Source organism: Paroedura picta, chromosome 6 (genome assembly GCF_049243985.1).
Source record: "Paroedura picta isolate Pp20150507F chromosome 6, Ppicta_v3.0, whole genome shotgun sequence".
NCBI classification, from domain to species: domain Eukaryota; kingdom Metazoa; phylum Chordata; class Lepidosauria; order Squamata; family Gekkonidae; genus Paroedura; species Paroedura picta.
The window spans coordinates 109,811,803-109,837,457 of NC_135374.1; the positions used below are offsets into that span (position 1 = coordinate 109,811,803).

The 25,655-nt window shown below is 44.9% G+C and overlaps 1 protein-coding gene across 1 annotated transcript in view; it reads right to left on the bottom strand.

Annotated features, from left to right (window-relative positions):
- Positions 1-3,366: 3,366 nt before the first annotated feature.
- The window catches only part of ABCC4 (ATP binding cassette subfamily C member 4 (PEL blood group)), a 197,467-nt gene continuing 175,178 nt past the window's right edge, over positions 3,367-25,655 (bottom strand). Inside the window, exons 30-31 of the mRNA XM_077343893.1 lie at positions 12,638-12,772; positions 3,367-5,841 (exon numbers count right to left, since the gene is read on the bottom strand). Coding sequence (XP_077200008.1) covers positions 5,734-5,841; positions 12,638-12,772 — 243 coding nt within the window. The 3' untranslated portion in view covers positions 3,367-5,733. The remainder of the gene's footprint in view (positions 5,842-12,637; positions 12,773-25,655) is intronic.

Here is a 25,655-nt window from a genome sequence, read left to right on the forward strand (position 1 = left end):
TCCTGGCCCTTTCTTATCCAGCCACAGGGCCTCCGTCTTGGAAGGGTTGCTTGACGACTCAGCGTAGGGGTGACATCCCAGCCCAAAGCTGCATGTCAGCTGGGCCAGAGGGCACAGATAGATGCTGAATAACGTAGGGGACAGTACCACACCTTGAGGCACACTGCATGGAAATTGGTAATAGGGTGATTGGTTCTCCCCCACAGTCACCCTCCATTTACAGTTCCGGAGAAAAGAGATCAGCCACTGTAAGAGACCCACGAACTCTGGCCCCAGCGAGGCAGCAAGCAAGCAACTTGGGGTCGACGACGTCAAATGCTGCCGACAGATCTAGCAGCATGTGGAGTGCTGCCCCTAGCCAACTGGTGCCGAAGGTTGTCCATTAGGGCGACCAGCAACATCTCCACCCTGCGGCCAGGACGGAAGCCAGACCAGAAAAGGTCAAGCACCAAAGTTTCATCCAAGAAAGCTAGGAGCTGGTCCACAGTGGCCCGTTCAATGACCTTCCCCAGAAACACAAGATGTGAGACGAGGAGGTTAATAAATAAAAATAATAATATGGGACTAATCTGAATTTGGGACAGAGCATCTCAAACAGGGGGTTTGGGAGTGTTCACTTCTACATGATGATCCCCCCCCCCAAAAAAATATAAGAGTTGGAAGGGATCTCAAGGGTCATCTAGTGCAACCCCCTGCATGAGGCAGGAAGCTCATAACTTCCCCCACAATACCCATCCCCCATACTCCCCCAGGGAGCCCTGCTCTACACCCAGAGGAAGAGAGAAAAACTCCTCAGGATCCCTGGATCAATCTGGCCCGGAGGAAGAGTCTTTCCTGACCCCAAGGTAGCAATCAGCATTACCCTGGGCCTTTAACAAAGGGCCATGAGAGCTCAGCGCTCCTGATCTACCTCCCAGAAAAACCCATTGCTATCCAGCTTCTATTTAAAAGTCCAAATGGCTACCCAGCTTCTGCTTAAAAGTCCTCCAAAGGAGGTTTAAAATTGTTTCAAATGACCATTTAGATTGCTTGTTCTTAACTATGTGCATTGATGCTTTTAATATTCCTGTATTTTATTTGTTGTAGTTAGGTGTTTGTTGTCGTTAAATTCAAGTGGGTAGCCATGTTGGTCTGAAGTAGCACAACAAAATTTTAGTCCAACGGTACCATTAAGACCAACATAGATTTATTCAAGGAGTGTCGTATGCATGCTGTAGTCTTCAAACTTGGATCCTGACTGTTTCAAGAAAATATTTAAATGTCCTAAATAAAAATGAATTCTAGGCTTTCCTTGTTCCCAGGCACTGGTCTTCTATTTGGGGCAGGGGTAGTCAATCTGCGGCCCTCCAGATATCCATGGACTACAATTCCCATGAGCCCCTGCCAGCATTCGCTGGCAGGGGCTCATGGGAATTGTAGTCCATGGACATCTGGAGGGCCGCAGATAGACTACCCCTGATTTAGAGGGAAGGACTTCCGTCAGGTGTTTAATTGAGGCAGGGAAAATCTGTTGGTCCTCTTCTGAGCACCCCTCTGATGCATTGGGCTGGAGGAGTCCACTGAGACTAGGGGGGGGGGTGGAATTGTTAGGGTTATGGGTTTAATAGGTAGTTTTATTTTTTAATCCATTGTAATCCACCGCAAGCCGGTTGGATTGAGAGCGGCGATCAACAAATATAATAATAAAAATAATGTTTTGAAATCCAAATTGTATGAGCTACCCACCTGCAGTTCACAATGGTAGAGACCAGAAAGAGGTATACTTTGGTGAGAACTAGGTCAACATTCCCTGGAAGATAAGAAATCAAAACATAATCAAGGAAGCAAAAGGTTGGGTAGGATCCTGAGCGGGTCACATGGGACCCATTATCATTCCCTTTAATCAGCAGCATTCCCTGGAAAACACAGAATATCTAAGGGCAGAGTTAACACCTTGCAGGAGATGGATATCTGCTCCATGTTAATCGGATGTGGGAGGAAATACTTGTGACCATCCAGTCAACAAATAAGGAGCCACAGAAAAATGTGAGGGGATGCACCCACACAATCTCGCCTCTCCTGTTTATAAACGCATGCTAACTCTTCCTCTTTAAAGTGAAAACAGCATTAAAGAATTGCCAGAACTTTCTGATTCCTCTCAGCCCTTTAAAAGCTTTAAGAAAAATCAAATTGACTAAAGGCTGCATGCGACAAACAGCGAGACTTGCACTGCAAATACACAAGTGTCAAGAAATCAGCGCAGTGGGACCCCCTGGTAGGTACAACAATTCTGTTGGGACTTTTGTCCTGTTAATGAGGTGGACATGAATGTTGTTGGGGTTTTTTTTATGTGGAACACATCATCTGGCACACCTTGTAAAATGGAAATGTAGACAGATTTGACGTCCATAGTCCCGCCCACAAAGCGCGCCAGAAGGGCTCAGCCAGCGGCCGAGCAGGCCCCAGGAGCCTGGGCAGCCACTGCGTGACCCACAGGGGCCAAGACAGCAGCGGAGGAGCAGGTAAGTAGGAGGGGGGGGGCGGGAGGGAGTCTGTGTGTGTTCTTGAGTGTGTCTCTGCTTGGGAGGGAGGGAGGGAGGGAGGTTGGGAAAACAACAGGTAAAGGGGGAAATGGCAGGGGGAAGGGTAGGGAGTTTGCTCGTGTTTGTGTTTGTGTGCGAGTGAGGAAGGTGGGAGGAAGCGAGGAGGTTGGGAAACCAACAGGTAAGGGGGAAAACGGGGGGGGGGATGGGAAGGGAGTCTCTGTATGCCTGTGTGTTTGCGAGGGAGGGAGGGAGGGGCAAGGAACCAAGGAGGAGGTTGAGGAACCAACAGGTCAGGGGGGAAAGGAGGGGGGAAAGGGAAAGGAGTCTCTCTCTGTGAGCGTACGTGTATGTTTATGAAGGAGGAAGGGGGCCCTAACCAAGTAGCCCCAGAGCAGGTTGTGTCTCACATACCCTCCGAAAGTCAGACTGTCTGAATTTTTTGGAGTAAGATGTTCGGCTGGGTCCTGCAGAGATGTCAACAATAATGTCGACTTCATAGAAGAAGAAAAAAGTGTTTTTTTTTACCCCGTTTTTCACTGCCTGAAGGAGTCTCAAAGCGGCTTACAATCGCCTTCCCTTTCTCTTCTCTCAACAGCTACCCTGTGGGGCAGATGGGGCTGAGAGAGCCCTGTTGCAGCATTATCAGGGCTGTGATGAGCCCAAGGTCGCCCAGCTGGCTGCATGTGGAGAAGACTAGAAGCTGCTGCTCTTCACCACTAACAGCTCGTACGGGACTTTCTTTCCTAAAGACAAGGCATCATGGGCAATCGCTTGCTCCATCAGATAAGGGACTGCACCGAAATGTGATGCAATTTTTAATGGAAAAAAAAAAACGCATCGAGGCCTCAAACCTTGATTTATTTAAATAAGTTTGGTTCGCAGTGTGGTAAGGCATGCAGAACAAACCTCTACAGTGCGCCAAGCACTTGCATTTCAAAGTGTTTAGGCTGGCAAAACATTCCGATGCAACACTTGCTAAAAAGAAAGATATACGTTCAATTATATTTTAACAGCCTGCACACCAACAGTTCCGCAAAATGAGAATGATCTGGTCTCTTAACGGTGACTTCTTTCTGGTCCAACATTCAACAAAGAAGCTTGAACAACATTCACCTTTTTTTTTTTTTTTTACACAGAGGACTCCAATGCGTACCAGGATGTCACAGTGGTCTTATTCATGGGTTCTGTCATGGGATATTCTTTCTTGTGACTTCACAAGCTAGACTGAACCACATATCCAGGGTGGGGGAGAACCACTGAGGGATCGTGAGGTCCCCCCTTAGCCACCCGGACCCTAATTGCAACACCCCCCTTGCTTACATGGATGTTGCGGGAAGTCAGACTATCAATGAAACAGCTCAACTGGCTGGCACAACATGCTCCTAGTCACAGTTACCATCTGATTAAATGGTTCACCCAGCCTTTGGTCCTAAATGCAGTTTGATATACGGCAGATTTTTTTTTTCCCTTCTAGCTTAGGGATGGCAAAACTGTAGTTCTCCAAAGATTCATAGACTATGATTCCCATGAGTCCCTGCCAGCATGGCCAATAGGCGGGGTTCATGACAATCATAGTCCATGAACTTCTGGAGAGCCAGTCTGGCCACCCCTAGGGCAATGAGGCCTAGCAAACTGGGACAAGAAGCCAAACTCTGCGTGGATTAACTGGGTAAATAATGCCTCCGACTTCCTCTGAAAGCAAGCTGCAAGCCTCTTTTCCTTGGCATCAAACACTTCCCTTGCGGCATAGGCAAAAACTTCAAGGGAATAGAAGTTCTGCCCACCTGGGTTGGCAGCAGCCTTCTTCAGTCCCAAAGGCTGCAGGACCCCACAGACGTCTGCAAGACTGGAAGCAAGTGAGGAAGCTTGCCAGGCTCTGAAAGCACTAAGCAGCAGACGTCTTGGCGAACAGCACAAAGTGTTGGGCTCCGAGTTCCCCTTTGCTGATCTGCCAGTCAAACCTCTGGAGGGGCCAGTTCAACAAATAAACTGCCACCGGGGCCACCCCCTCACCACCAGTGGCCTTATGCTGCATATACATCAGCCTGAAAGTCATTGCTATGCATCTTTCCCTTTGGTTGTCCAGTCCCCAAATCGAAACAAGTTAAAAGCACAATTTAAAGGCACAAACCTTTACAATTCCCCTCCCGGATAAAGTAGCGTGGCTCTGCTCATTTCCTGAACAAGCCGGTGTGTAAAATTGCTTTGAAAATTACTGTCATGCACATCTTGTGAATGCCACTGAGGATTTATAACTGTGTGCTGGCCAGGGTGCAGCCATTTGTGGCTCTCGTCCCTACGGCTTGCTTCTGGGCGCAACATTAGAAAAACACGTCCTTCGTTTCTAACCTGAGAAAGCAGACTGCATGTTTCCAGGTACAAGGCACCTCGGGAACCAGTGATTCAAACACATGCCTGCAAGCAGTGTGACAGCCAAACAAAGTATGCAGAGGCCTCACCCCTTTACAACAGGCCTACGCAGAAGATACAGACCTGACAAGCAGAACAAGGCCTACCAGGCATTTGAGAACTTTCTTCAAGGCAGCCCAAGGTCGGAGGTGGGAGCACGGGAGATGGCCAGAATTCACGGCCCGTGGGCTCAAGGTGGTAGAACAGGTTGCAAGGCATGTGAGCACAGCCCAACCCCTTGGGACAAATGGCATCAGGTTTAAGGGGCCTTCCGTTAGTAAGCCACGAGGAGTCACGTGGTGCCCCCAGCTGAGCCTGATCTCAGGCCCAATGGAGAGGCTGAGAAACCAGGAACTTTGTGGCTGTTTAGCACCGTCCCCTCCACTGTCCTCATTAAACAGCTGCATTATAAGAAAGATTCAACTGGGGTAAAAGGCATTTGCACAGCAGTTCTGCAACTCCCCCATGTCAAGGCACGTTGATAAGAATTAAGGCGAATCGGGACGCCCCGATCCTCACTTGCCATATATAAAACGTGGGCTTTGACTATGTATGGAAAACAGCTTGGTGAGGCCAATCCAAGGGATCAGGCAGTTGTAAGTAAAAATATATCACATTAAAAAAATATTCAACTATTACACATTCAAATGAAAGGAACGAGAGTAATGAAAAACGCTTCTTTTCCAATATGGGTATCTAAAAATAGTCTTTTCAATTATTAGCAAAGTTTGGTTTGTATTATATTACTGTTCCATTCTTCTTTTTAAAAAAATCCCAAAATAGTCTGTTGTTGTATCAATCATAACGCAGTCTCAAAAATAATTAGTCCTGGAGAAACATCAGCCGATGAAATGGCGGCATCTTGATGATTTGGGTTAAGTTCAGGGTAATGTTTTTTTAAATAAACCTAGGAGAGAGAGAGAGAGAGAGAGAGAGAAAGTTCTTGTGTGAATTTTGTAATGCAAATTAAGATTACGTATTCTAGATTGCAACTCAAGTATATATGTGCATCTTCTTTAGGAAAAGGACATGTTTACCACAGGGATTTCTGAAGCATTCCTATTTGGCCCTAAATCAAAGTTCAGTTTCACCTTACAGTCTAACACAATCCACCTTTTCTTAAATTTTTGTGAGTCAGAGTTCACTTCATCAGAGAGCCAGCTTGGTGTAGTGGTTAGGAGTGAGGACTTCTAATCTGGGAGCTGGGTTTGATTTTGCACTCCCCCACATGCAACCAGCTGGGTGACCCTGGGCTCGCCACAGCACCGATAAAGCTGTTCTGACCGAGCAGCAATATCAGGGCTCTCTCAGCCCTCACAGGGTGTCTGTTGTGGGGAGAGGAAAGGGAAGGCGACTGTAAGCCACTTTGAGACTCCTTTGGGTAGAGAAAAAGCGGCATATAAGAACCAACTCTTCTTCTTCAGATGCATTCAATGTACATCCACAACAGTTATTGATACATTGCTTGTTAGCTTTTGGTATACATAACTACTATGGATGCTTGTGTAGCTAATGAAGTCAGCTCTAAATCATAAAAGCTTATGCTAGAATAAATGTAGTCTGACTTTAAGGTGCCTTAGGACATCTGTTCTATTTTGCTGCTACCGACTAACACAGCTCCCAATCCAGAATTATTTTTTCTCCTAAAGACATTTTTTTAAAAATTCCTTTGCAGTCTTCTACTCATTTGCAGCAGAACCAGACGCTATCAACATATGGTCTGCTGTCCCACTCAAAGTGCTAATACTTCAGATCAATGGATAACTTTATCACTTGACATTAAACTGATAAATAAAATCCTTTTGCCAGCTCGGAAATGGTGATAAATTAAAAACAGGGTGACAAAAAAGGCAGCTTCGATACCTACTGTCTGCAAAGGGGGCTTTTCATTTCAACACATAAAAATGAGCACAATGGATTTGGATGTTAATATCAAAGTTGTAATCCCCTGCATTTTACAAACTATGATTGACAGCCATTGAACCTTCAGGGTGTACGTACAAAATATCCCGGCGTTTAATTTGCGCTGCGGAGGAGTCATACAGCCGCATATAGAAATGTGATCTGGGGATAGGATGCCACAATGATGAAAGGGGAAAGGGAAAGCAGGAACAAAGAGTCCACCAAGCAACTTCTCAAAAATGTAAGATGATACCAAATAATAGGACAGTTCTTTGCCGAGGTCTTTGAGTTCTTGAATTCTACCAATTTCTCGCTGAACTGCCAAGAGATACAGGTTCCCTGATAAATGTATAATCAGAACATAAAGGAAATGAAATGCTGTCAAGTTTCACTGTTCCACAATCATCAGTTTTTAGGAGCTGTATCGTATCTCTGTTCCTTGACAGATGCGTGTAACAAAATGAAATAATGTCAAGGCTTGTGTGCTCTTATCGGGAAATGTGTTTGGGTGAAAAAGGACTTCAAAATGTATTTCCCCCCCCCCAAAGAATGTGAAAAGTTTTGTTTGACTCTTTAAAAAACACACACACACACGCATGAACACAGAGAGAAAATATACCATCTTCCCCAAGGCTGACATATGTCATAAATCAGGTCTAATATTTAAGCTGCCCTAGAAATAAGGGGCAAGACCATTTCCAGTAATTTTTTCAGCCTTGGGAGATGCTTCCACCAAAGTTCCTACTGGATAATGTGTTGCTCTAATATACAGGGGCCACAATACACATATGCAATGGGTTTTTATATACCTTTTCAGCACAGCCACCATCCTTCATAAACCAAATCAGTTCTGAAATGCCCTTTAGATTTGGATAAGGATGGATTTTCTTGGCAGGGGCTCCTAAGCCTGTCTGGGCTTAGGTCAATAGCCATTCAACTGGCATATACTCTACTCTATGATAGAATCATAGAGTTGGAAGGGGCCATACAGGCCATCTAGTCCGACCCCCTGCTCAATGCAGGATCAGCCCTAAGCATCCTAAAGCATCCAAGAAAAGTGTGTATCCAACCTTTGCTTGAAGACTGCCAGTGAGGGGGAGCTCACCACCTCCTTAGGCAGCCTATTCCACTGCTGAACTACTCTGACTGTGCATCTGGACACAAGGAAAATGTTCTTATAATGAATTTCTGCCAGCGGCAGAGGATCTGCACTACAAAGATGACCAGCAGTCCCAGTTTGAAAAGTAACTTATGATTCATAGAATCACAGAGTTGGAAGGGACCTCCTGAGTCAACTCCTCCACACAGCAACCCTGGTCTTCAGTCATTGTCTACCATTCAAGAACCAACCAAGGCTGACACTGCTTAGCTTCCAAGCTCTGATGAACTCAGGCTAAGAGGGGTAATAATAATAACAACAACAACAACAACAACAACAACAACAACAGCAACAGCAGCAACAGCAATAACAAGAACAACAACAACAACAACAACAACAAACTTTATTGTTGCAACCTGCCCTTCCTAGATGGCTTAGGTGGATAACAACATTTTAAATTGCAATAACCTCCAACTAATTTTAACTAGGGGAGGGGGATTTCAAGATCTTTGGAGAGCAGATTTCATTCCATTTCAGCAGTGTGGCCAGCAATTCTTGACGGTCTATTTGGGCTGCTGAAGTTCAAATAATACTTGCAACAAGTATCAGAGACTCAGTTTATCCTGTTCTTCCAGCTCAAGGGGTGGGTGACGACTGCACCACTAAGATTTATGTTTAAATGTCTGTTAATATGGAAAGCTTGCATTACAGTGAGAAATGGGGGCTTGGGGCGGGGAAGGAATGTACCAGCTTCCTCCACCAGAAGAACTGGATTTATGTGCAAGTAAGCCTTTGAACTGGGCCTCACTTAAATTTTGTCTGTTTATTTAATGGCTAAGAGGTGGTGTGACGGTGTCAAACTAGGATCCTGTCAACTTTGTCTGGAAACCTTCTGGGTGATGACAGGCTAGTCCAGGATTGGCCAAACTGTGGATCTCTAGATATCCATGGACTACAATTACCATGAGTTCCTGCCAGCACCATGCTGGTAATTATAGTCCATAGACATCTGAAGATCCACAATCTGGCCACCCCCAGGACTAATCATCCCCTCTCAGCCTAACCTACTTCATGGGATTGTAATGAAGTTAAAATAGGAAAGAGGGATCCATGAAGAAAGAACCAGATCAAAAACATAGTACATAGATTCTTTTCTCATTGTTTGCAATATAAATATTTTTAAAGCAGATTGGCATCAGTGTTCGCTTTCCTCCTAAGGAAGCCTTGGGTTCTCATCAGGGCACCAGGATTCAACAAAGGGGACACCATGAATTGTCACGTTATGCCTCTTCCTTTCAACGTGCCTAGGGATTCACTCATACCAATTCATTAGCTTCAAGTTGACTTCAATCTGTGTGTGTGTAAGGTGCCATCAAGTCATAGCCAATTTATGGCAGTCCCTCATGGGTTTTCAAGGCAAGAGACGTTCATGGGTGGTCTGCCATTGCCCGCCTCTCTGTAGTGACCCTGGACCCTTCGTGGTCTCCCATCCAAATAGTAATCCTGTTTAGCTTCCAAGAACTGATGAGATTGGCTACTCTGGGTCATCCAGGTCAGGCCATGTACACACACAAACACACACACACATTCACATCCTATTATAAATAAATATGATTTAAAAAATACCATCACTTAAGTGAGGAATCGGAAGACCTTTGAACAAAGCACATCCTCACCGTGACCAAGCAGAAGTTGTTGTTGTTGTCGTTATTATTATTATTATTTTGATTCATAATCCGCCTCTCCCCTCAGGCTCATGGCGGGGTAACAACACATAAAAACCCTATAAAACCCCTAATACATAAAAACATCCTAGAACAAAGCATCAGCTAACCCAGTACATGATAGCGGCAGCAACCCCAGGAAGGAGACCAGGGAACACTGCAATATAGCCCTGAAAAGGGAGGGGAAAGTTAAGAAAGTGTTGTATGACCTGGTTTTGAGATTAGAGACTGTAGTCTCTGGCCTCAAATACAGGTCCCGAGAGATACTGGGCTGCTGTTCCTCCATGCCTTTTTACACCCGTGTGCCTTATAATGCCCCAGATCAACATGCAATGTGATCTTCGAACCCATTGCTTCTAGTCGTTTAAGTTGGTCCCCTCTTCAACAAGTCTGTTTCCACACTGGGAACTTCGCTGCCCTGGCTCCCTTGTGGGAGCACAATTACGGGGCAGATGAGGTGCATCGGGCCAAATGCTCCCCCGTGTGGGAGCAGGAAGAGGTGGGGCCACCTGCCCCAGCTCAAACTCCAGCCTGCAGCCCAGAGCTGCCAGTGCAAAAACCGTTCATGTCTATCTTTTACATAGTTAAACACAACTATCCTATCATCCCTTGTTCTCCTCTTCTCCAAGCGTCACATACCCAGCTCCTCCCTCTTATTTGGGAAAAGGCCATCACTAGAGGAACAAGGCCTTGGGATCATGTCCCCTACTCCAGGGGTAGTCAACCTGTGGTCCTCCAGATGTCCATGGACGACAATTCCCATGAGCCCCTGCCAGCAAACGCTGGCAGGGGCTCATGGGAATTGTAGTCCATGGACATCTGGAGGACCACAGGTTGACTACCCCTGCCCTACTCCACAGTGCTAACTGCTTTGTTGCTCACCAGCATTTGAATCCTGGGTTCGCAGCTGACTTTAAAGCTCTGAAAAATAGCAAACCCTGGCCATCAATGACTAGGATTAAGCCTCAATGTAAGTTTCAGCCAGAGATAAAGCTGATGCAAGGAAGCAACAGGAATCTGCACGTGAAAAGTGGGGGGAACCATGCAACATATTACCTCTATAACTCTGCGGTCTGATCCACACTGTGAAAAATTCAAGAGTCATGGGGAAAGACAAGCATGCTAGGAAAAGGACGCTCCACCATGAAATTAGTTGTCTTGATCAGAAAAGCCATGGCTCTCAGTCGGCAAGACCTGAGCAAGGCTGTTACCAAGAGGAGCTTGGTCTGTTTAGCCTAGAGAGGAGACAACTGAGAGGGGATCTGATAACCATCTTCAGGTATTTAAAAGGGTGCCATATGGAGGATGGAGCAGAATTGTTCTCTCTTGCCCCAGAGGGACAGACCAGAACAAATGGGATGAAATTAATTCAAAAGAAATTTCATCTAAACATCCGGAAGAAGTTCCTGACAGTTAGACCGGTTGCTCAGGGGAACAGGCTTCCTCAAAAGGTGGTGGGTTCTCCAACTTTGGAGATTTTTAAACAGAAGCTGGATAGCCATCTGACGGAGAGGCTGATTCTGTGAAGGCTCAAGGGGGTGGCAGGTTACAGTAGATGAGCGATTGGGATGTGAGTGTCCTGCACAGTGCAGCGGGTTGGACTAGATGACCCATGAGGTGCCTTCCAACTCTATGATTCTAGGATTCTATGAGAGGATCTTTTGGAGGTCATTAATGTATAGAGTCACTGTGAGGCAGGAGCAGCTTGACAGCAATTAACACACCCACCAATCCATTGGTCACCGTTAAAGGACTAGAAACAGTTTGCTACAAGATCCCCAGGTTATGTTACTAAATGGAGCAGTTGAGAGAAGTTAACAGCCACACATCTGCGACAAATAAGCCCCTTCCTGGAATTGCACTTTGCTTTTCTTCTTTCAGATCAAAGATGGTACAGAAGTATGGGCTAGATTTAAACAATGTACGAGGGGTCCCACTCTACGTGCACAAGCAGCAGTGCTAATGTTTGCTTTATATTCCCACTGTCATGATGGTAGTTCATAGTCTGAGGAAGAGTGCTTGCACTCGAAAGCTAATGCCTTGAATAAATCTTTGTTGGTCTTAAAGGTGCTACTGGACTCTGATTTTGTAGTGCAATCTCGGTAGCTGCCTGGGACTGCAACTTAGCTTTTAACAAAATCACAGAGCATGCTTGAAGCACCGGAATCTACATCCAATGGTTTTGCATGGATTTTGTTTTAAAAGAAAATTGAGATTGTACCTGAATAATTGTGTCATTTCCTTCCTTCCTTCCTTCCTTCCTTCCCCATCCTTCACCCTCTTTGCACAAGCAGACAACGAGAAGTAATTTTAACAATACCGCAGGGGCCAGGACTGTTGCACGCCTGAAAATCTTTATGTGTGCACAGGATTGAAGGCAAGTAAGCATTTTGGCAAACAACCAGTATTTTAAGGGAGACAGATTCCCATTATTATTATTTGCATATGCATCAACTCAGCTGGGTCCCATATATTCAGGGTTTCAAAAAGCACTATATTTTAACATTGTTTATATGCCTGTGGTCGACAGGAAAACATATCGTCCCCCGCCCCATGCATAAGCAGCAAATCTGGTGGTCAAAAGAAGAGTTACAGGATCACGATAAAGTCTCACTTCCATTCCAGCTACAGTATGTAATGCAGCGGTGGGGCAAAGCGTGCGTTGTGTTTAGGAGCACAGTGGGTATTATCTCCCCACATGTATGAAAACAAACAATTCCCCGCACCGTTGTTTACAGCAGCCGGAGCATGTCATTTGCAAACTGTGGGTATATATTATTCCAAATCCCAGTAATAAAGCCCTGAAAAACAAGGGTTTAGAACTGAGAAGCGATGAGTGCTGTAACTATAGTGGGAAAAGACAGGCCATTCTGCAACACTGAATGTGCAAACTTGTGAAAAGTAAATTGTTGAGACAGACATAATTACAACATTTTTGTAGAAAGGGGGGAAAGGAAGAAAGGAGGCAATTGCCTTGCCTGTTTGGCTGTTTCTATCAGCGATGCGGCTTCGGCCTTCCCCACTTGTTGAACCATCTTGTAAAACAGGCTCTCCGGTTCTTGTAGCAAGATGTACGGCTCATCAAATTCTTTCAGCTGTCCCGAATCCAAGACCTGATGAATCAGCAGAAGGAAGACAGTTAGCAACAGGTGGAATTTGGCAACCGTATAGGCTGCTGTATCGAGCTAGGTGTGATTTCAAATTAACATGGATTTTATGTCCTAACAGCTGGATATGCCAGCGCCATCAAGTGATGCTGTAGCTGCTCCTTACTTGTTTACTGCCGCTGCTTCCTTCTATCATGATAAATTACCCAGTTCCATCAATGTGTATGGTACTTTCAAGAGTAAACAATTAGAAAGGCCTCTGATCCTAGTCAGCATACGGTTTAAATCAGGTGGAAGGGAAGCAAAAAAATGAAAAGCCCACAGAAGCAATGCCAGGAGGGAAACAGGAGAGAGTGTAGTAATATATGCTTACTTTTGACTACGGGCTGGGAATGAAGATTAAAGGGCTAAGCCGAAGAAAAGACAGCCAAATCAACACCCGTCTTCACAAGCCTCTAGGAAGAGGCCTTTCGAAATTAAAATTGTTTTGAAGAAAAGGAAAGATCCTCTGAACAGGCAAATGGGATTTATAGGCCAAAAGGAGGACAATAGAATGAGGGTTTAAAATATAGTTGTGGCATATTAAAATTACTATACTTTTTATTAATACACAGATGTTTATCGACAGTCCTGGTCTGTAGCCCAATCTTGTCAGATCGCCACTGGTTGCAGAGTCGCCACTGGTTGTTAGATTCTGTCAATTACTCCTAATTACTTCATTGAAGGAAAATCTCTTTATTGAAAGTATAGTGAACTGATCATCACGGGGCTCTTGCTAAGACTAAAGATCCTACCACTACAGCTCCCTAATCTACCCTCTGCCCAACAGTTTTGGCATGAAGGCATTTTCTTAATCCAATGGCTGGGACAGATGCAGGTGCCGGCAACAACCCAAAGATGGTGGGAAAGATGGTCATTCCCACAGCTTCAAACCTGGGACCCCTCCATAAAACTTCAGGCCAGCTAGCAACATTTACACCTATGCTAATCAATCATCAATGGATCAAATGTTCATATAGGATCAAAGACCACAGTGATATGCAGGTAGGACAGGCAACATTCCGTGGCAAGGCAGGTCAAGTGGTACAAACAATACAGGGTAAAAGTAAAAAATATGGTTATGACATCAGAACAGTCCACGGCAAGGCAGGTCAAGCAAAAAAGGCCAAAGCACACAGGCAATATATGACAAAAGTACACAGGTAATATATGACAGTTTTGACACTGGTTAACATGTAAGTTCTGTCATGATCATCAGCACCTTGACCTGGATCCAGAAGAAACATACGTGGGCTGGGCGCAATACTGTTTGCGGTGCCTGGCAAGGGGGTGGCCAAACTGTGGGCCTCCAGTGCTGGCAGGGGTCAGGGTAATTGTAGTCCGTAGACATCGGGAGACCCACAGTTTGGCCACCTCTGGCCTAGCGCTTTTGTTCCTGTACCTCAAAGGTCCAAGAAATTGCTTGTGCATCTCAAACTCCCAGAATTCTGCAGGGCCTGCAAAAGGGAGCTCCTCCACCAGGCATTCGACTGAGCTTACTCTGACCTCAAAACATCTGGCCTAAAAACATCTGGCGGTACCCCTTAAGCCATAACCTCCATAATCTGAAGGATTCTGACCTCCCTAGGGGCTGTTCTATTGAAATTGTTCAATGAATTAATTATAGTAATCTGTTAAACATATATTTATTGTTAGAATTGTTACTGATATGCTATGTTATTTAATATATATGATGTTCTGTGTTTCCTACAACTTTCTATGTAAACCGCCTTGGGCCGTATGGTATAAAAAATCTGAGAAAAAAAATAACAAAGAGGAAAATGGCTCAGCACAGACTATGTTTAACAGTGCAGAAGGCTAGTGGCTCATGAGAAATGTTTTGCTGGATCCAAGCCTTTCACTGCAAAGTTTAGTGAGATGGCAAAGACTTACAGAACTATATAAAGACTAGTAATTAAGCCCGCTGTAATAACAATACAGCGGGCGCTAGGCAAGGGAGCCCCCGGCAGCGGCCTGACGCGGCGAGAGGCGCTTCGCGCTTCCGCCGTGTCAGGCCGCCGGCAAGGGAGCAACTGCGAGCCGCGCTATGCGCGGCTCGCAGTTGCTTCCTTGTCGGCAGGGCGGGAATCGGCGGGACCTGCCGATTGGCCCTGCCGATGGTCTGTCCGGAGGAAGAGGCCAATCGGCACCCTTCCTCATCCCAGACAGAGCCCGCCCTAATTCCTCCCCCTAAGCCCTTACGGCTTTATTTAGTCCGCAGCGCCGCGGGGTTAGGATCATGTTATGAAGGATGTCATTAGCCTCAGATTTCACCACCCAAAATAAGAGGCTCACACCATGCAAAAAAAACGAGAGGAAAGGATAATTTCATGGCCTCCATGTAACATGAAAAAAATGACTGTAGGAATCTGAAGTACAGAGGCAGAAACTATTCTGACAGAGCACCCACAAAGAGTGGAAGAAGAAGACCTGGATTTTTTGTACCCTTTTTTACTATCTGAAGGAGTCTCAAAAAGGGCTACGATCGCCTCCCCTACGTCTCCCCACAACAGAAACCCTGTGAGGGAGGTGAGGCTGAGAGAGCTCTGAGGGAATGGTGACTGGCCCAAGGTCACCCAGCTGGCTGCATATGGAGGAGGAGTGGGGAATCAGCCTGGGCTCTCCAGATTAGAGGCCACCTCTCTTAACCACTATACCAAGCTGGATCACAGTATTTTCTTGTTAATGTGATGTTAGGAGCACATGAGCAAAAAAAAATCTCAGAAAAGGAAAGGTAAACATCCTCAAAACTGGTGAACTCGGGGAAACAGAATTTCTAAGAAAAAGGTGGGCAAAATTTAAGTACTTAATAATAGGGTTTGAAATACAGTCAAGTGGCACATTAAAACGAGTATACATTTTATTAATACGCGGCTAATTATCTAGAGATGACAGAATTACTGGAAGCCTGCCGCCAAGTATCATCATGTGAAATTTAGCTCCTCAGCCTCTTTCCCCCTTCCCGCCTCCTGAAGACTGCTACGTCACACTACTAAAGTGGTGGAAGAAACAGCAGTTCTCAGAACTGTCTTTCTTAAAAAGCACAGGAGAACCCCCTGAGATCTGAACCCGGCTGCTACATTACCCTCTTAGCTTCCTGTCCAACAGTTTCTGGGCCTTTCATTCAATCAACTGGGTCTCTCATCTGACCTTTCTTCAAACGCATGTCAATCCTTGACTGCTCTTGCCTTTCCTTCCAGCTCTTTCTCTTCGTCTGAAGTACCTTATTGTTTAGGGCAGGATTTTGCGAAACTCTGGGGTTTCTTGACGGCCCTGGAAGGGAATCCTGAATGGGTGGGAGTTAATCCTTATCCATTGTTGTTCCTCTATATATTTATGAAACAGCCTAGGGGGTGGGACATGTCCGGCTGTCCAAGTTGGAATAGGGCCAATCAGGGTGCAGCCAGCTTTGTCCTGATTGGCCCTGCCCCTGTGGCCCCCGCCCTCTAGCCTCTTTGCTCTCAGACGCATCAGGGCCTGGAGCCAGCAGCAGGTAAGGGGAGAGGCCCTGGGCATAGCATCGTGGTGGAGGGCCTCCTAACGAGGGCCTCTTGGCCCGCTAGGCTGGGCCTGCTGATGAGGGCCTCCCGGCCTGACTGCCTGCTAAGGAGCTCTGTCTCGGCCCTGCTAACAAGCTGCCCAGCCCCCGCCTGCCCCACTTGATTTGGCTGCAAACTGCGGCCCAAAGCCACCTTAAGCTGCCTGGCCAGGGGCCAGGAGAGGGGGCCCTTTCAGGGCCAGTTCTTAAGAATGGGCTTTGAAACTAGTTTTTTATATATTTCTTAAATGGTCTGCTCATTAATACAGGATTGCTCAGCAGCAACCTGGAGTCTTGCAGGGCCTTGCACTGCCCATTCCCCATTTTAAGATGACAGCAGTTATATTCTTCTCAGGATGGGGGTGAGGGTGGAAATTAGAGGGAACACAGGTTGTAGAACCAATCAGAAATGTAAAAACAGAACGGGAGCAAAGCACTATATAGCATTATTAACATAATATTAGTAATCCATCTTTGTGAATGTGTGTACACATACAAAAAGATGCATTACTAATACTATACATGCAAGCATGTTATGATGTTACATTCCTTGCAACTTTTGATCCACAGTTAACCACGATTAAGAGCAGTTCTCTTAAGACAGCAGGGATCTCTGCACACAGCACCGGCACAATAAGTTATGTCCTATAATTTTGCATTCCAATTTAGATGCTTTCAATGTGTGTGTGTGTGTTTTTTTTTTAAGTAGCCCTTTTTTTGTTGTGTAACCACACCCTTCAACATAAAAGGGGGAGAAGCTTGTAAATACAGGCTTCGCTTTCTTCTATAAAGCGCTAGAGTATAAGGTTAGTCCTTTTGTGTATTTTTGCACAAAAAATAGCATCAACTATTGTCCTGACTCATATGTACTTGTTCTTAACAAGTTGGGATGAAGACTCCCAGTGGCTGTAGGCGATATCCCTAGAGATCACGCATTATGTTTCATATAGGCTTGAGTTAAGAGGGAATGTAGTTAAGCAGGGTAGTACCCCTTTACAAGGTCATGTTTCAGTTCCCTCCTATTTTATAAAGGTAAAGGTAAAGGTATCCCCTGTGCAAGCACCGGGTCATGTCTGATCCCTCTAGCGTTTTCATGGCAGACTTAATACGGGGTGGTTTGCCAGTGCCTTCCCCAGTCATTACCATTTACCCCCCAGCAAGCTGGGTACTCATTTTACCGACCTCGGAAGGATAGAAGGCTGAGTCAAACTTGAGCCAGCTGCTGGGATTGAACTCCCAGTCTCATGGGCAGACAGCTTCAGACAGCATTTCTGCTGCCTTACCACCCTGCGCCACAAGAGGCTCTTATTTTATAGTCCTTGGCTAAATGGAACAGAGTGGATTTTCCAGCCAGGTTTCAAGTGTAAGTGTGTGACGACACAGTGCAAGGGTCCATTGGGAATTTTTTGACAGCTGCAGATCTTTTGCTCCCAGCCTGCTGGAATGAAACGGTTAAAGCCTTTGCGTTGGAGAGGCTGGAAGAGCAGTTTATTGTGTGATTGCATTTCAGAATAGCGCCTGATGTCAAGTCACAGATCTCAAGGAGGGCCTAGGGCAAGGGATTGGTGCTTCTTTCTCAACAACCGCGTATATAAATTAAAATCAAAACCCAAAACTCCAGCCAAGTTTCTGACATTCTTGCTTGGGCTGAGTAAGTCTCTTTCACTCCAGGAACCAAACTCAGATAAAAAAAGAAAATCCTCAGTCAGGCTAAAGAGAGACTATTCAGTGGAAGAGGGCGACAGAATCCAACCCATTCACCATCTGAGCTTTTGTCATCAAGATTATGCCCAAATTCCAGTGCTCACCCAACAGAATATAATGACTCAAATTTTGCTGTAGACATGTCTGAGGAATGTGACTGCTAAATCCAATGTTCACAACCCAGGAAAACCCAGGGGTGCCGCAAGATGAGAATGAGATCAAAAGACAGGAAAAGGAAAACCTTCTAGAATTGAACTCAACAGAACATAACCCTGGTTTATATGTGCTGCTTTGTTGAAATTGAATATATAATTAAATACAAAATAAAAAAGAACATGACCAGGGTGTAGATCTCATTGCAACCCCTTTATTTCTGGCTTGTTGGTGGTGTAGAGGTTCAGAGCGGCAGCTTCTAACCTGGGTGTAAACTGTATGGAACTTTTATTCCAATCCCAGATCGATTCAGTCCCTGTCGTCTACATAGAATGCGATTTCCGTTTTGATTTTGGGCAATTTAAATTTTTGTTCTGCAGCAAGAAGGATTGATCTGGAGTGACCCTACCTTTATTGGGCGATATCTTAGAGTGCTTTTAATGCTCAATATTTTAAGATTCGAATTACCTCTGTGGTAGAGACGCTCTGATTGGCCAAAGGTGGCCATGTGACCAGGAGGAGAAGCCCCTAATTTCTCTCGACTTCTGCCAGTCTTGGATTTTTTCTTACTCTCTGCCTTCTTCGATCCTCTCCCCCCCCCCTTCCTCCAAGAAAAGAAAGAGGCTCCCTGCTTGGCTCATCTCCCCTCCCTTCAAGAAAATAAAGAAAGAGCCTTGGCTAACCCTTCTGAACTATCCTAACCATGTGCAGAACACTTTCCTGTTTCAATGGGGGGGAGGGGAGAGGAAGACCCGAGTTCAAATCGATCTGAATTCAACAGGATTGACAATGGAATAAACAAAGTGCAGACTCTGCCCTGGAGAGCCAGGTTTTATTCCTGGCTCCTCCACATGCAGCCTTGGGCTTGTCACAGCCCTATTTGAAGCTGTTCTCACAGATCAGTCGCTCAGAGCTCTCTCAGCCTCACCTCCCTCACAGGGTGTCTGTTGTGGGGAAAGGAAGAGAAGGCGATTGTAAGCCGCTTTGAGACTCCTTCAGGCAGTGAAAAATGGGGGTATAAAACCCAACTCTTCTTCTTCGTGTTTGTATCTTCCTACTTGAAGATGGATTGATTTGTTCACAGGGCTTCAGAGAAGTACCAGATGTGATCAGATGGGTCTCAAATGAGAAAGAAACTTATGTTTGGACCAATGGGGAAACCTGCTGCTGCCTTTCAATGTCCCTTTTAACCATGACTTGTTGCTCACTGAGCCAGTGCTACTGATCAGCTTGCACTGGGAATAGTACAAACATGGCAGCAGAGGAAGAGGTGATAAAGCAGTGGATGGTGCTGGGGGGCGTGGGGGGGGGGCGGGGCGAGATGTGAAAGGGACAACAAGCATAATTCCTAATAAAGATTTTTGATTTGGGACAATAGTCACCTCTGAAACACTTTTTAAAGCTTACAGGTGTGCATCTGAGATGAGTTTAGAGACGCTGTGAAAAAAGAGGACGCAATTCCTACACTGAACGGCCTGAACCTATACCGATCATTGGATGTGCCAAAAACAGACTCCTCCTGTGGGTCTCTCATTTTATTTTAAAGTTTGTATGGGGGAGGGGGGGACACAGACTCCAGAACAAGCCTAGTTCTTCATGTCCAACTGATGCAGACACAACATTCAAGCCTTCTTAAATGCTGCTGTAGTATGGACGGATTATGGGAGCGAGATGCACAGACCTCCAGATCAATTCCCATCGCAGGTCTAAGTTTAAACAACCAGAGTGGTCAGCAGCACAGCTACCAATGGCGGATTTCTCCTAGACCTCCTGAAGACTTCTTGCCATGCTATTCAAAAGACAAGTCATAGTTTATTACTCTATGATTATTCAAATAGCTTATTGTTATAAATTTCAGGGCCTTTTTCTGGTGGTACTCACCGGTACTGAGCACTGGTTCCTTTTCATAGGGCTCTCCTAAGTCCTGAGGTGGGAACTGGTGCAACCTTATGAGTACTGGCACCTCAATTTTATTTTTTCACAAAAAAAGAGGAATGCTACATTTCAGGTTCCAATCTGTTCCACTATATATTTCTGGTAAGGCCTTGGAGGAGGAGCGTGGCTTAAGTGCCACTCTACTCTTAACACCCACTCAGGGCAGCTGTCCCACCCCTGAGTGCCTCTTCCTCCAACTGGCTTGCCTGTCTGTCCAGCGGCCAGCCAATCGCCTTCTGTCACCCCTGACCAACCACTGCTCCTTCCACTTTCCTCTTAGGCTTGTACCCGATGAGGTACAAATCCTTGTGGAAAGAGTTTACAAAAGAGTTTAAAAAATAGTTGAGGTTTTGGAGGGAAGAGGGGAGGTGCCCTGACCTGGATCCCCCTGGCTAGCCTGACCTTGTCAGATCTCAGAATCAGGATCAGCCCCAGTTAGTACTTGGATGGGAGATCACAAAGAAGTCGAGGGTTGCTACGCAGAGGCAGGCAATGGCAAACCGCCTCTGAACGTCTCTTGTCTTGAAGACTTTAAGCCATCTCTGACTTCACGGCACTTTCCACCACCAAATGAACGACCTGGCTGAAATTTTACCTCTACTGTTGCCAAACTGACATAACTTTCCACTTCATACAAACTAGTCACAAACAAATCTTTACATGGCCTCTTTTAAAAGAGAGCTCTCTAGTTATGGTGCTCTAGAAAGGTGACCTCGCTCTCACATTTAATCCCACCGAGCAGGACTTCCTGGGATTACCATAACAGACAACCTTGGAGAGATTCACATGGCATCTCCAAGCTGCTAACTGGTTTATAGGCGATAAAGGAATCAGACAGGAATCAGACAGGCAACCAAAACAACTAGGCCCAAAGAAGAAAAACACGTTTCCTACAGATTCTTATTGTTAGTAAGCTTCTAACTAGAGCTTCTCAATGCTGAAGAAATATGTAGATTGGTGCAATCTACCGGGGGCTTCCCTTGTTTTAAACAGAAATTTCAGGCAGAATGCATCAATGGTTCCAGCCAACATGACTCCACAGCATGAATCAGGATACCTCGGTCCCTGTTCTTACACGCAGTTAGAACTACAAGAACACACACTTGATGAACGCAGCTATGGAAATGTGGGACTGGACTCAGAACTGATCCCTCAGAGTGAATATAACCCTGACCAAGACAGATACTCTCATCTTCTGAGGAGGCGAGGCCATGGATTAGTGGCAGAACGTCTGTTTGGCATGTTGAAGGCCCCAGGTTGAATCCCCAGAATCTCCAAAGGACCAGGGATTAGATGATATGAAAGACTTCTGTCTCAGATCTTGGAGAGAAACAACAAAAGAGGGAACATACCAACCCAACCTGTAAACACAAGCTAAAAGATTGAGCGGCAGCGGAATATATTAAATATTAAAAAACAAATATTTATTTCAATTCATGTGCACATATACCATTCTTGCTGATGTTCGAACATTTTATCTTATCTATCTATCTATCTATCTATCTATCTATCTATCTATCTATCTATCTATCTATCTATCTATCTATCTATCTATCTATCTATCTATCTTTTCAATTTATTTCCCACCACTTCCGAGACCAGCTCGTGGTGGATTACAAGTCTCATAAAGGTAAAGGTATCCCCTGTGCAAGCATCAAGTCATGTCTGACCCTTGGGGTGACACCCTCTAGCGTTTTCATGGCAGACTCAATACGGGGTGGTTTGCTAGTGTCTTCCCCAGTCATTATCGTTTTACCCCCCCCCCCCCGCAATCTGGGTACTCATTTTACCAACCTCAGAAGGATGGAAGGCTGAGTCAACCTTGAGCCGGCTGCTGGGATTGAACTCCCAGCCTCATGGGCAGAGCTTCAGACAGCACGTTGGCTGTCTTACCACCCTGCGCCACAGTGGCTCTTACAAGTCTCATAAAACCCCGTTAAAACCCCCACTAAAAGACATTAAAACCCCAAGATGGTGGAAAAATCCCCACCCAACCCCCACTAACCAGAGGGGCGAGGGAAGAGGTGCACATGTACTGATACAAATATTTGTATGTTAATATTTAATATATTCTGCTGCTGCCCAACCTTTTAGGTTCTCAGATCCTGGAGAGCCACTGACAGTCTGAGTAGACCAGGGGCAGTCAAACCGTGGCCCTCCAGATGTCCATGAACTACAATTCCCATGAGCCCCTGCCATAGAACACTGGCAGGGGCTCATGGGAATTGTAGTCCATGGACATCTGGCTTGCCACAATTTGACTACCCCTGGAATAGACCATCCTTACCTTGATGGACTAGTGGCCTGATTCAGTACAAGGCAGCTTCATGTCTGTGCTCTGTTCAAATAGCCCCCCACAGTCCTTTAACACTTATTTTATTTACTTCATTTATACCTGCCTTTCTCCCCAATGAGAACCCAAAGTGGCTTACATTGTTCTCTTCTTCTCTATTTTATCCAGGCAACAGCCCTACGAGTCAGCTCAGGGCTAAGAATGTGTGACTGGGCCAAGACTGTCCCAGTAAATTTCCATGGCAGGGCACTGAATCAAACTTGGGTATCCCACTTTAACCACTACACAACTCTGGCTCCCATTAATTACAAGTCACAGCATGTAAATTCTCTTTGTTGTATTTCAGCATATGAGAAGGGTTCCATCAACCTCATACCTCAAGCAGTGAGAAGAAACGGAAAGTTTCCAGCGTGATCATAGAAGTAAGGATGTGTACCAGCCCACCCCCACCTCAGATAGGGATACTTCCTGCTGTAGACCCCCAATTTGCCTCTTAGGCAGCTCCTAAAGGTCCTTCTCGTCGCCCAAGAGCAGAATTTTGGAGTGGGCAGCAGTAAGAGGAGGAAGCCAGGCACATTCTCATACGTTGACGGAAGTGCTTGGAGTGAATGGAAAACTGAGACAAGATCCACACTACGAAATGTCCCTGTGCTTTTTGAAAATTATGAAATGATGGTTTTAATGTATTGCATTCCGGTGTCAAAGTTACAACAGGAATACAAATAAAGATGAGTCAGAGAAAACAAGTTATTACATTTTGTTTCAAAAATTTTAATAAGAATGAAGGAAGTATTAAGCTATTAAGACTAACATGTTCATATTCATGCATTCACCCTATGGCTAGAGGCAAAATTGAACATTTAAGGGTTGACCACAAATGTTGCTTTGTTCTCCATTCAAAAGGAAACTAATGCAGGGAATTATCTCTTAGGGGCTGTATCTGATTGCATTTGATTTCAAGAGACATAAATTCAGCACTGTGCAAAGCATTCAGAAAAAAAAATACTTTTAACTAAGGTTTTGTTAAGCTCTACATTAGCAAACAGACTCCTGGGGTTGAAAGAATATTCAGAAATGTGTAATTGTTACGTGACACCTTCTAAGACTTAATTACTTGATTACCTGTTAATTTCATTACCTTAAAAAAAAAGCTCAGAAACTGAATCGTGCCTTCAAGCACATCTAAGAATAAATCTACACTTTTTTTAAAGTTACCTTTCACTGGTGACTATGATCAGCCAAGCCAAACGAAGTTTAATACAGATATTTAAAAAATCCTACACTGTGATGCTTGGCCACATTCAGTATCATTTCTTTACTGACTATTAAGTCAGTTAACACTGTCCAGTGGAATCTCCTTCCATATTGTCAACGATATATTACTTTTTCTTGGTTCTCATTTCTGCATCTTGCCAATGGTGGAATCAAACTTAATTTACAATGCCTAGCCATTCATAATTTTGGGGCTACACATTTATAAAATGCTTCTTTTCCATGAATACCTTATGTAGTCTCAAGACGGTTACTTTTAGATCTTCTCTCCACTATGCTAAAAAAGTTTTAGACAATTCTACCACAACGTCAAGATCCACATGCCATAGTTCCAAAAACTAAACAATTTTGGTCGATAAATCTTGTTTTAATTTCATGGTTCTGGCCCTGCTTGGAAGGGGCATGTCAAAGGTTCTGTCCATCACCAGATAGACAGACTTCCTATCCAAATTATTTGCCTGGCCAGATTTATAGTAAAGTATTCAGGAGTTTGTGGTTGTTTTCACAATTGTCCCCTCAGCCACCTACTGTCCCCAAAAGGTGGTGCCTCCTGTCCTCATCCCGCTCCTGTTGTCCCTCTAAAAGATGGTCTTCCTTCTGTTTACTCTCAGCTTGTCTCTCTTACACTTTCCTTCCTCCGATTCCTCTTAGGACTCTTTTTCTTTTACATCACCTGCACAGTCCCTCTCTTCCTATGTTACCTTCTCATGACCCATCAGGATCTCACCACCTCCTCCCTGTCGCACTCCCCTCAGACATGGTCCTTTGCCCCAGGAGTGCCAAGTGGCTTGGCCCAGCTCCAGGCGATTATGTACCTTTTGACAGCACCTGCAGGGGTCAGAAACCACATCCCAACTCCTGTCAGGCAGTTGTTTGGGGCACCATAAACAGGCTGCAGCTCAATCATAGTGGTGTCTTTGGAACTGCTCCTAGTGTCTTCTTCAGAATATAGATATAGATTGCTTGGGTGCATGACCACTGCCCTGCTTCCAGCCTGGATGGCACCAGGACTGTCATACTGGCATAAAATACCACCTGTACAATACTTAAGCTGGCACTCCTCCTTTTTATCTAAGACAGGAACTAGTGGCACCCTTAGTCCTAAATAAACTTTTTCCAACATAACCTTTTGTGAGTCGCACCTCACATCATCACAGGCGTTACATAATTAGGACAATGCTTTCAAATTCACAACAGAAAGGTGGGACATGGGGGACGTTATTATAAAGAAGGGTGGGTTTAAATCAAGATCAAACAAAAGGCATGATCAGTTCAGAGTGGCACCCACAACAGTTTTTAGACAGGCAAAGTGATGAAAGTGATTCAAATTTTTTGCTTGTAATATTAGGTTTCATTGTTCTACCTCAAGTCTTGCAGAAAAACTCGGTGCTATTGGTATTGACAATCATCTATTTTAGCATTAGTCAATCCCAATCCTATCATAAACATAGCAAGCAACCCTTTTCTGTATTTATCCTATTATTGATAATTCTTTGAGATTGTTCTACCCTTGATCAAGTGTCCAATTTGCAAATTATGGGAAAAGAGGAATCTATAATCCATTATGTGTTGGGTAATTTCTTTACACAAGACACTTTCTATTGTTCACAACAAACTCTTTATAACATCTGTGCTGAACTAGTCTGACAAAAGATCCTTAATTAAAATCATTATGATGTGGGATTGATTGACTGATTCAATAAGAGAAGTGTTTGGACTAAGGCTTCTCTGATAGGGATCTTTAGAATTTCATAGACTTAAGTTGCACCATTCTTCTCACAGAATTTCGCTTCTCTTCCTCCTTATCAGCTATGGGATATTTTCCAATGGCCCTTGTATAGTTTGCTGGTTTAAGACAAACTGTGGGCCCCCACTTTCTATGAGGAATTTCCTCTTTATCTTCTCATTGCCTTGTTGGATGTGCTGTCAGGCATAGTTACATTGCTCCCCCCCCC